The sequence below is a fragment of the Cynocephalus volans genome, chromosome 11, assembly GCF_027409185.1.
Source record: "Cynocephalus volans isolate mCynVol1 chromosome 11, mCynVol1.pri, whole genome shotgun sequence".
NCBI classification, from domain to species: domain Eukaryota; kingdom Metazoa; phylum Chordata; class Mammalia; order Dermoptera; family Cynocephalidae; genus Cynocephalus; species Cynocephalus volans.
Window position 1 is genome coordinate 20715086 of NC_084470.1, and position 12437 is coordinate 20727522.

Here is a 12437-nt window from a genome sequence, read left to right on the forward strand (position 1 = left end):
CGGCTCCGACCTTTGTAGGGGCCCACTCTGGCGTTGGGCTGGGGCAAGTCGCTACCTTTTCTTCTTTCCAAGTAGGCACTGTGATTTCTTCCAGTCCATGGGGCCCCCGAGTCTTGAGTTTCCACCTCTGCCTTAGCCTTCAGACTGCCATCTTGCCGCCGGAAGTCGAATTCTACCTTACTCTGGACATATTTGTGGTTCCAAGCAGGCAGTTTTGGAGGCTGTGAAGTCCAAAGTCCAAGGAGCACATCTGGTGATGGTCATTTGGTGGTGACAGTGATCCCAGGGGTCTCAAATGGCAGAAAGTCCTCTAGCTTCTTTTAAAAAGCCAGAGGATCTGGCAACAAATTCCTAGATGGCCATTATTAGAGCAGAATTATGCCTTTCTCCTATCAATATGGGCATGTGCTCTTCAGTTAGCCACATTTATGTATATATATGAACTATATATATATATATATGAACTGTAGATAGATACATAGATACATAGATACATAGATACATAGATATATGAACTATATATATATATATAGGAGGAACTCTGTATACACCTACACATACTATTGGTTTTGTTTCTCTGGAGAACCCTACCACAGTATTTATACACACACGCTCTTTTAATTTTTCTATATGTTTGAAAATTTTCATAATGAAAAGTTGGGAGAAAGTCCATTCAAATTTCAATCCCTTATCCAATTCAAAGCTTCTACCTTCTGCTTACTCTGTCTCAAACCTGACCTGTACTTCTGCAGACAAGCAGTGTGGTAAGGGAGTGTGATCTGTTTATTCTCTTTACTCCACCTTCTCTCCTAGTCCTTTGGTACATTTGGTTTCTTGAAATCAGGGCTCTGAACTGGCATGACATTCCTCCCAGTGCATTCTGTGGGTCAAAGCAAGGGGTCAGGATCAGTCCAGATTCAAGGGGTAGAAAATAGATGCCCCTTCTTGATGGGAGAACCTGCAGTGTGACACTGCAGAGGCACAAGTATGTAAAGAAGAGAAATAATTGCAACCACTTTGCAAATAATTTACTACAAAGTATGGACACATACTGCTAGACATAGATGTAATCTTATTTGGTTCACTGCTCCTGTCACGTGGGGATTGTCCTATGAAGCTCAGGTAGTACTAGATCCCTGATCTCTTTCAGAAGTTTCTTTTCGGAAGTTGCCCTTCTTAACCTTTGTTATGAGGCAGGAGGAAAAGGAAGACTATGTTCCTGCTCATTAATAATTTAGTGGAGGGAATTAATTATTTTTTCAGTTAAAATAGTATTTACAGATGAGTTTAAATATAATAGAAGTGAGATAATGAAATATACTCTCCTTAATTAAAACAACAAAAACTGCTTATGAATAAACATCAGAAGTCAAATTCTCAGAAGACTATTCATTGTAGCTTTCTATGGGGAGAAAAGAAAAATGACAGAGCATTTTCTATTCATTAGTTCTATACATTCCTTTAAAAGACACTCTTCTTGGTGAATCTCTAACATTTTCTTGGACAGGCTGGTCACTATCTATGATCACCTCTTACCAAGACCTGCATGATATGTTCAGGACTTCTCTTTAAAATGTGTGGGACTTTACTGTTCATTGTCCTCACTTTGAACTTCAACGGAAGCTATGAAACAACAGGAAAAGCCCCTTTTAACATCCTGTTTCACTTAAATATGAGGAGACAGAAATAGGAAAATGTGGAGTCTATAGTTAAGGATGTCTGGGTGATTATTCTCTATGTGGGTTATAATATATCATAACTACTTCCAAGTCTAATTAGTTTTTAAATCGATTTTAGTTTTTCTGCAGTTTTTGGTTCTTGTTAGAGCTTATGTTTAACCATGTTAGTGAAACTGCTGTATTAACAAAAGACTACAAGTGTCAATCTCGTTAAAGATCTTCTTAATACCTAAAATTATTAATTCTGAAAATGATGTTACATTGATATATAAAGCACCCCTTTAACATATATCGGTTTGTAGGATTAGTATAAACATTGTGACTAAAAATTCTGTTTTTTTTTTAAAAGGTGTTGTGTAGCATCAATTCAATTATTCACAACCCAAGAGCTCCTGTAATAATTTATAAACGGAGCAAAGGAGGAGCCCAAAATTTTAAGAAAGATTTTGTTCAAGATTGTGGATTTGAGCATCTTGTTCCTATAATAGAAATGTGGGCAGATCAATTGACATCCCTAAAGGTAAAGAGTTGAATATTCTTTACATGCTTTGCAAATCTGTTGTACTCTATGGGCTTTATCAATAGGACTTGGCTTAGTTTTGTTTTAACTGTAAAGTCGTAAAAGCTTAGCGTATCTAAAACTGTACTCTTGTTATAGACATAACTATTTGGGGTACTGTCTATTTGATGTTGTCATTACTGTAAGCGTCGCCTCCTTTAAAGTTCTACGAAACAAATTTTTTAGGCCTGTTGCCTCACTGAAAATCTATAGTGGATTCGTTTTGCACTTGTAGGCCCTTCCCTGTTCTGCCTTCAACTCCCCGCTGTTAGTATCTCTATACTACAGATTTTCCTGGCATATTCCTCTTCAGAAGTAATGTCTTATCCTTAATTTTTTTAACTGGGGATATTTTCTCTCTCTTCATATTTTAAATTATTTTTCTTCTCTCAGAACTGAGCTTATCTCCATGTCTGTCTATTCTCCAGAGCAGGTCATAGTCAATTAGCAGCCAACCCTACTGTTAACTCTTCTATCTATTCATGGAAGATTAAAAGTTATTCACTTTATAGAGTTATTGTGTATTCTTTATTGCATAACTTTAGGTTTTTTCTTTTTTTTTTTTTGACTAGTTTACTGAAAGGTGAATTGCTAAAGTCAGTTGTATTTAATTTCTGTGCCCTTTAAACTTTAAGTTTTGCATTAACTAATATATATATGTAGCACTATTTCTGTTAATGAAAATTCAGTAACAATATTTACCAACAGAATCCTTATTACATGGAGTTTAAATGATGCAGAATATACCTGTTAAGAACATGTGAGCTCCTTGAGGACAGAGTTTTGTCTTATTTGTTCTCTGATATGTCCCAAAGATCCTTATGAGTCTCAATTAATATTTGTCAAAAGAATGAAGCAGAATAGTATATTCCAAGACAACAAAATGGGGGTAATAATACTAAATTTAAAAAAAAATTATGAAAACATACCTATAACTGATGAAAGAAACTTTACAGTTGGCCTAATTTCTACTTCCCTTTTTATATAGGGCTCAGGCAGGGCTATACAATACATAAACATTTTCACTGAGTGACAGTGCTGGATTAATACACATATTTTATAGGCTTGAGTTCCTCCAGTCTGTGTCTTAGAAGAGGATGAAATAATTAGTGATTAATTGTGTAAATTATGGCATTTTCTCTAACATTGCTTGCCAGGGAGTTCTGCCAGTAGGAGGGAACAGTGCTAACTTCATTTTTCTCCTTCTCAGAAGGAATGATCTAGGAAAAGCCCCAGTTTTCCCAAGAAAAGACTAGAAGAGGAAGGAGGCAAAGGGAAGAATCAAATTAATTGATAGTTACGGATTGCTTACTGTGTGGGAGGCATCAGAAGAGGTGAACACAAGATTCAGATTAATTGGACAGACAGAATATGCTCAAAAATATGAAATAAAATTTAACCATTTACGATATCATTAGAAGAAATGAATGCTGTAAAAACAGATCACCCGTGATGAAGTGCCAAGCGAATTATGCAGATACCTTATGCTCTGAAGTCTGGAGGAGATCACTCTGATCATAGCCCCAAAGAAAGGCTTTGTAGTGGTGGTGAATTCTTGCTACTGTATAGTTTTCTGAGTAGAAGGAGGCAAGGAATTATCTTATAATTAGAATATTCTGAGGACATCCAAGAGAAAATTATTTAGAATTAGTTACTTCTGCCATTGAAGTAACTCGTGGATTTTAGGCAGTGCTTCAGAGTTATACTACAGATTCAGAATCCAAATTGAGAAAGTACATGAGATTCTTTGAGGTCTTATGTGAAAGGTTCTTTATAATGTAGCAACCTCTAAATTTGGGACAACTATCTTCTCAGGTTAGTTTTTTTCCTCATGTTAGATTTGACTTAAAAGAAAAGGATGGGTTCAAGGGATGAATGGATAAGCAAAATGTGGTATATACTCATACATTCAATGGAATATTATGCAGCCATAAAAGGAAGGAAATTCTGACCCATAGTACAACATGCGTGGATATTATGAGGACATTTTGCTAAATGAAATAAGCCAGTGACAAAAAGACAAATTCTGTATGATTCCACTTACTTGAGATACTTAGAATCAACATCATAGAGACAGAAAGTTGAATAGTGATTGCTAGGGGGATGGGGAAATGGGGAATTATTGTTTAATGGTTTCAGAGTTTCAGTTTTACAAAATGAAAAGGTTTATAGAGATGGATGGTAGTAAGGTTGTACAACATTATGAACGTTTTAAATGATACTGAACTTACTGTGCTACAACCATCCTGTCATTGCTGAGGGAATCAGAACATCTTTTGTAATACTCTTACTCTCAAGCAAAAATCTGGAAGACTGGGTGTGCTTTTTTTACCACAGACTACTTCTTTATAAATGTGCCCTGTCGATGGATCATTGGCTAATTAAGGTATCATTATCTTGCTACTTGCTAACTTTTTTTCAAATTCTAGTGGCACTTACTGTTTAAAACATTAATATGATAACTGAATTTATTGCCCTGAATTGCTAAAATAGGTAACTGCCTTCCTACTAAATGACAGGTTAAAGACATCGGTATATGAAATCTGGGTCTTAATTAGGAAGGGTTAAATATGTGGAGGACAAAAATAAAATGTTAGAAAAAGGAGGGATTTCTTGTACTTCTTTCTGTATTCTAAAGTTATGCTGTCCGATACAGTAGCCACTAGCGACCTATGGCTATAGATCACTTGAAATGTGGCTAGTCCCAATTGAGATGTACTGTAAGTGTAAAATAACACTAGATTTAGAAGACTTAGTATGAGGGGAGGGAATTAAAATATTGATAACGTATTGAAATTATATTTTGGATATATGGGGTTAAATAAAATATATTATTAAAGTTAATGCACCTGTTTCTTTTTACTTTCCATAATGTGGCCACTAAACAATTTAAAATTACTGTGGGTCCATATTACATTTCTTTTGGACAGCATTGTAAAGGGGCAAGCACTGCCATTCACATAGTAGATTTTTAGTAAATATTTGTTGATTGATCAGTTTTAAAGCTCTAAGCTTCCAGTAGCCTTGCCTCTTGTGCACAGTTAAAAATAGATTAGGGTAACGTGTCTAAGCCAACAAAACTAACTAGGCTGTTATGAAGATTAAGTAGGATTAGTTTAGGGATCCTTTCACATTAAAAATCTGCCTGGGGATACATGTTACAACATGGATGAATCTCAAAAATATGCTGAGTGAAAGAATCCAGTTACAAAGGCCACTTACAGTAGGGGCTGGCCAGTTAGCTCAGTGGTTTAGAGCACAGCCTTATAACATCAAGGTCATGGGTCTGGATCTCCGTACCAGCTAGCTGCCAAAAAAAAAAAAATTATACTTACTATATAATTGCATTTATATGGAAACAGAAAGTAGGGGATTTCTTTCTTTCTTTTTTAAAAAAACTCCTTTTGTTTTTAGGGGATTTCTTTTTGAGATGATGAATATGTTCTGAAATTAGATAATGTTGATATTTGAACATCTCTGAAAATATTAAAACTACTGAATTATATACTTAATGAGGGTGAATTTTATGGTATTTGAATTACTTCTCAATAAAGCTGTTATAAATAATTCAAAACCAAAATATAAGGACAAGCTTATTCTTTATCAATAATGCAAAATAATTACTTAGATAACATAATAATAATAAACAACATATAATGATTTAGAGCATCCAGATTTAGGATAATCAAAATGTAATTTTTTTGTAAGGCCTGTATTTGAAAGACCTGGAGAAACTTAATTTTAACAGACTTGTTCTAAATGGGTAATAGTATTTTTTAAAAAATACTGATGATGGTTACATATATATATGTATATTTAAACCTGTCTGGATAATTATATTTTATTAGTGTTACTGTAGAAACTATTTAAATCAATAATACCATGTAGTTTCTTTTATTATAAAGGATTTGTATAAGTCTTTGAGAATACTATCTGCGGAACTGGTACCTTGGCATAATTTAAAGAAGCAGAATGAAAATGAAGGTATCAAAGTTGAAGATCTGTTGTTTATAGTAGATACCATGTTGGAAGAAGTTGAAAATAAGGAAAAGGTAATACTTATATAAATGTTTACATCTTAATGTACTCTTCTCTTAAAATTGATAATTTTATATAGATATTAATATTCCACTGAGGCTCTATTTCTCTTTTTAAGGTTTTTTATTAAAGATTTGAGATTATTTTTAAGATGTGAATTATCTTTCTTTATCACCCTCTCTTTTGGACAGGACAGCGATGTGCCAAACTTTCAAACTTTGCAAGCTATTGTGTCGCACTTCCAGAAATTATTTGATGTGCCTTCTTTAAATGGAGTCTATCCCCGAATGAATGAAGTTTATACTAGGCTTGGAGAAATGAACAATGCTGTGAGAAACCTCCGAGAACTCTTAGAATTAGGTGATGACCCTTGGTCCCCATTTAAGAATTATTCCTATTAAATTAATAAAAAGTAGATAAAATTTTTTTAAGTTAAAAAAATTAAGAATAGGGTCCAACCTGTGGCTCACTTGGGAGAGTGCAGTGCTGATAACACCAAGGCCACGGGTTCGGATCCCATATAGGGATGGCCGGTTTGCTCACTGGGTGAGCGTGGTGCTGACAACACCAAGTCAAGGGTTAAGATCCCCTTACCGGTCATCTTTAAAAAAAAAAAAAATTTAAGAATAACTGAAGCATAAAATCTTTGATGGATATAATGATTTTGGGAGTTTTCTTTTAAAGTATCCTATCTTTTTATTTCTCTTTTGCAGATAGTTCATCTTCATTGTGTGTGCTGGTAAGCACAGTTGGAAAATTGTGTAGGCTGATTAATGAGGATTTGAATGAGCAGATTAAGAAGGTATTAGGACCTAAAGACCTCCAAAGGTATTTGTTTGAAAAGTTTACAAAGTGTCATCCAAAATGCTTGGAGGAGTGAAATTAGACTTTCAAAACTACATAAGTTATTTACCTTCCCTATTTAGAATAGCACCTTTTATAAATAACTTGACAACCTAAAATAATTTCATGCCCTTAGGGGATGGAGAAAATGCTGAGATAAAAATAGAGTGTAGGGCCTATAAGTTTACATAGGGTGGGTCAGGAATTCTTCAGCATAAACCTGTTCCCAGGGAAAATTATATATGGATAAATTCAAACATTATCAATTTCATGTGAGTTCAGGTTATATCAAATCCTATTTTTAGGATACTACCATAGAACACTGAATAATCACTAACAGTATATTTATTATTTGATTAGAAGATAAATGTTAAGCATTTTTTAAAAGACTAGGCATCCCTAACATAAAACTTGGTGTTTTAAAAAAATATTGAGACATTGCAGTTGTACGTAAAGCAACTTTCCCTACCCCCAATTTTATACCACAACATATGTGAAGGGAAACATAAGTTTATTCCACATACTTCACATGTCCTGCAATTTTCTGAGAAGAACCCTTACATAGTTGAGACACTTGAGTCTTCTGTTGTTTGATGCTTTAAAAAGAAACGTATGTCTCACTATTGGTCTGTTCCCCTTTCCCATAGTTTTATTGACTACTGATACTTAATGTTTAAGAGCATACTGGGTGTAAAAGCCTATTATTTTTAGAAAATGCTATTAAAAGCATGATCTGTCTAAAAAGCCTTGAGGTAAGTGGGAAGTTTGCCGTGTTAGGATTGTTATATAATTTAACAAATGTTTACACTGATAATCTATGAGATGCTTTTTTTTTTTCTAGAAAAGTGACATTAGATGAACAAAGGGCTCAAAAAGGAAGGATTATAGTAAATGATCATTAAGTTTATATTTAAATTAGCAGGATAGTTTCTTTTCATTTTGAAAACGCTCTGTTTGCAACCACCTGTTAGTAATCAGATGCAAGAACCCTAAGTTGGAAATTCAGTGTAAACTGTGCATTTTTTAAAACAGCATTATCAGCAAATTGGAAGAACATGAGGAATTTTTCCCAGCATTTCAAGCATTTACTAATGATCTTCTTGAAATCTTAGGTAAGATCTCTGTTGGTGGTGGTTAAATTTTGAGTCTTGGGATGTCAGCAGGTGTGAGAGAAGAGGGCTCTTCAGTCACTGGATTAGTATTTTTACCTAGAGTGTTTGGTAGAAAGAGTCTGGAAACCACTAAAAGTTCTGGAAACACACTCCTAACTTGCAGTTAGAGTTGTTTGGCATTAGATTAGTCCATGGAACAGAGGAGCACAGACCCTTTAAGAAGATAGGTACTGCCTTTGTTTTGGGCGTTTATCATGAGAATGGGATTACTCTGGCTCTGTCATTGCTTAATGAGAAATCCCATAGAATTTATGATCCATTTTTTTTTTTCTTTTCTTTTTTTAAGATAGCAGCTACTTACTGTGTTTTTTAAATATGCAAATAACATTTTCTTCTTAGGTGATGTGAAGTAAGGTAAAGTAGTAAACATCTATAGAAAGGAAGAGATGGAGCATTATACTTACACTGTTAGTCAGATTGAGGGCTTCATTAGTAGCAGTATCTCTTAAAAAGAAAAAATATAATTTGTTTAGGAATCATAGGCAGAATAGAAGCCCTGTTTATTTTAAATGTAACTCTATATGGCTATAAAATTAATTTATCTTACTATTTAGAACAATTTTTAAAGTTTAAAGTGATTTATTCATTAATGAATTCTTTTTTTCTGTATAGCTCATTTGAAAGATTTTTTTAAAAGAATGGCTCCTTGATTTTAGAAGAGGAAAAGAGGCTTGGTAGGAAAATAAGGGAATGAGTAAATTAAAACTTGGTAAGAAGATGAATAAATGAAAGAAGTGTCTGACTATAGCATATAGCCTACTGAACATAAAGGAAACGATGTGGATGGAAGCAAGGGAGACAGTGAGTGAGCATGTTTTAGGCATGCTCATGTGTTTGAAAAGATCATAGCAAGTGAAAATGTAATATGAAAATTAAAATTAAGATGAGGCATGAAATTCTCTGTGTGTTGCCTCATATCCTAAAGAGCCTGATTCATGGAATAAGATGATTCTGCTTGCTTTGGGATGGCCATTAACTTAAACAGCAACATTCTCATCATTAGTAAATATTTGGCACATTAATAAACAGTAGGTGTGCTAGTAACACTTATTTCAGAATCCTTCTATAGAAACTTCCTCTCAGATATTATGATACTCAGCATGGTTCGTATAAGATCATTTGTTTCAGAAAGCCAAGTTTCTCTGTAGATGAATTCTGTATTTTGGTCAAAGTTGAAATTCTGGAGTTAAGTATTATATATAACATTGGGAAAGTTATATTGGTTTGGCAAACATGACTGTGTCTTTTTATTACTAGATGTCATTAAGTACCTGGGTATGGAGTACTAACTGAATACCAGATGTGGAGACACTATCTTTAATGATAATTGAGATTTTTAAAAAAACATTTCCTTTCTTTTTCTCACATAAGTGGTGTGATTGGCTGAGAATTCTCATGTCAGCCAAGGTCCTTCCCTGTGAGGTTCATTTATAAAGCAGGTTTCTCATTTAGTGAGAAAACAGGTGTGATTTCAGAATGAAGAGTCAGGGGTTAAACTTGATCTTGTACCTTAGAATGTAAGGCATAAACCAAATTCTCCATTGTAAGTTTGTTTATATTGTTTCTTTTCCCATATTTTGATGCTGCATTAAATGGTTCCAGACAAGTATTCTGACTGAAATCAGGAGCTTCAAGAAGTAAATGAGTAGGGGACAGCATGGGTCATGTGTCAGGTTAAAGGAAGAGCAACCAAAATCCAGCTAAACAATGTAGAGAGAGTTGGAATCCAAGGAAGCATGTTTTATTTAAAGGAAATGAGTTTATGAACAATGGCCTAGTGAAATAAGTTAGAAAAAAGTAGTGGGTATATAGAAAACCTGCCATTGGGGCTTACCTTAAGTAAGGCTGTGTTCTGGATAATAAGAGAAAGGACTTTGCTTACTTAGTGTCCAGGAACTTTAGAGAGTGAGTCCTAACTTAGGTTGGTTGGAATAAGACAGTTTTATTTATTTATTTATTTTTATTTTTCTCTAAAGATGACTGGTAAGGGGATCTTAACCCTTGACTTGGTGTTGTCAGCACCACGCTCTCCAAATTCAGTTAACCGGCCATCCCTCTATAGGGATCCAAACCCGTGGCCTTGGTGTTATCAGCACCACACTCTCCCAAGTGAGCCACGGGTCGGCCCTGGAATAAGTTTTAGAAAGAAAAATCAAATTCAGAAAGAAACTGTCAAAGGAGAACCTGAACTGATTTATCTGTAAAGTTAGACCAGGGTAAACTCTATAATATATTACATCTGAGATTTGAACTTTGTGGAGCCTCACACCTTTTATTAGGCAAATACCTTTCATCCTAAAATGTAGACCTAAGAGTGATCCTACTTAATAAAAGATCTTACCAAGACAATTAAAGAGGACAGGATTGTGTTATAGAGAAGAAGTTCCTGAGTCCTCAGATGGAGACCCAGAAAAGAAATGCCTCTACCTGGGATTTCATCATGAAGGTTCACCTATGTAGTTATACAGATCTAAAGAGGTATTAACATATCATAAATGTGGCCAGGTGGATCTGTTAGTAAGAGCACACTGCTAGTAAGGTTAATACCAGAATCAGAGGGTAGTTTAGGTATGTGGTATCTTTTATAAACAGATGCTCTGTAAAACATTTTGTCTGAATCAGTGATAATCTATCCACCACTATTGGAGAAAAACAATGTGCATGAAAGCACCAGTAGTGTTGCCTTTATGTTTGAGGTTTGCTTTGCATGGAGGTTCTCATTTCATCTAAGCTTATCACTAGAAAAAGTTACTCTCCTTTATTTTTCTTATTTTTCTATTACAGAAATTGATGACTTGGATGCCATTGTACCTGCAGTAAAGAAATTAAAAGTACTTTCATACTGAAAACAAATCAAATCATTTTTACTGTGTAAATTGTATTCTTAACATTCTAAGTGTTTTGTAGAATTGATCTTATTTTGAGACAGGGGTCATTCTCCTTTCATATAATTTTTGTTAACTTTGAGATTCTTATACAGTAAATAATTGCTAAGTTAATTAAAGTAGTAAATTAACTTCAGATCTCTTACTCATTTCTTAAGCAATTCTTAAGTCCTTAAAGTTTAAGGTTGTTTTAAAGTAGAGTTCGTGAGTAAAAGAGAAACCCAGGAAGAGAGATTGCAAGTAATAGGTTGCATTTAAGTTCAAGGTTTAGTAACCTTTGGGTCAGGGTTAAAAGAATGCCAATGGCTCTCTAAGTCCAGCCAGTAAGAAGCTACTTCTTTTCTGGCAAGGATTAATTGGCACATTCTATTAAAATATCCCTCATGGCAGTTGCCCTTTCAAAGTGAGAAGAAAAAAGGAAGAAAAAAATGTTTTATCATTATGTTAGGGTAGGAAATAAATCATGGGGTAAAACAGATGAGTAGATAGAAGTTCCTCATTTAAAAAATTGTCTTATTTGCAAACTTGTTGTAATGCACTTTTTATGGCAAGAGATATCAAATAAAATTTTTCTACAGAATTTCCAAACATAAGTGTCCTCAGTGACTTATTTGTATTACACATAATGAGTCATATTCTCTTCCTAGGCTGAGCCTTTCTTGGGTAACTGGTTCACCCTTGATGCATTTCACATGAGTACTATACTTGTTCTCTATACTCATAATTCAGTCTGATTTTCTTAAGGGATTATTGCCTCATACTTTTGGCTATCTTTCCCCCAGCCCCCTTTTGTAAGTAGCAGGCCTAGGAATACTTCTTTATCATTCCTGTTGGTTAGCATGTAGAATATTGTAAAGCATTTCCAGGAAGCAGCATGGTGGAATGGAGAGAAAATGTCAGTAGAAAAGTATCCACATCCTTGGTGTTGCAATCTTAGGGCTAGGGGTCAGACAGGATAATATCTTAGGTTCCTTCTGGATTTAAAATTCCTTGCTTTGTTAGCCTGCAGCTACATTTGTAATCACTAGCCCACAATATGTAGAAGACCTGTGTCTTGAGGGTTGCATAGAAAAAATATTTGGATATTCAATAATGTAAATACTCTGAATTGAAAAAGTTACTCCAATAAATTGCTATGAGGCAGTTTGGAAGTCTAACAATATTTGAAAGGAAAAATTTAATTATAAGTTATTGTAATCTAAATTTTGTCAGCTATTTTAAGAGCCTGTGGTTAACTCTTAGTTTAAAACAGAAGTTTTGG

The 12437-nt window shown here is 34.4% G+C and overlaps 1 protein-coding gene across 2 annotated transcripts in view; it reads left to right on the forward strand.

The window, feature by feature from the left end:
* CEP70 (centrosomal protein 70) overlaps nt 1–11722 on the forward strand; it is a 57361-nt gene extending 45639 nt beyond the window's left edge. For both annotated transcript variants that reach the window (XM_063113898.1, XM_063113897.1), the window contains 6 exons: nt 2029–2199; nt 6144–6290; nt 6468–6636; nt 6990–7104; nt 8152–8231; nt 11076–11722. In XM_063113898.1, the coding sequence (XP_062969968.1) occupies nt 2029–2199; nt 6144–6290; nt 6468–6636; nt 6990–7104; nt 8152–8231; nt 11076–11137 (744 nt within the window). In that variant the 3' untranslated portion in view covers nt 11138–11722. The remainder of the gene's footprint in view (nt 1–2028; nt 2200–6143; nt 6291–6467; nt 6637–6989; nt 7105–8151; nt 8232–11075) is intronic.
* Nucleotides 11723–12437: the final 715 nt, after the last annotated feature.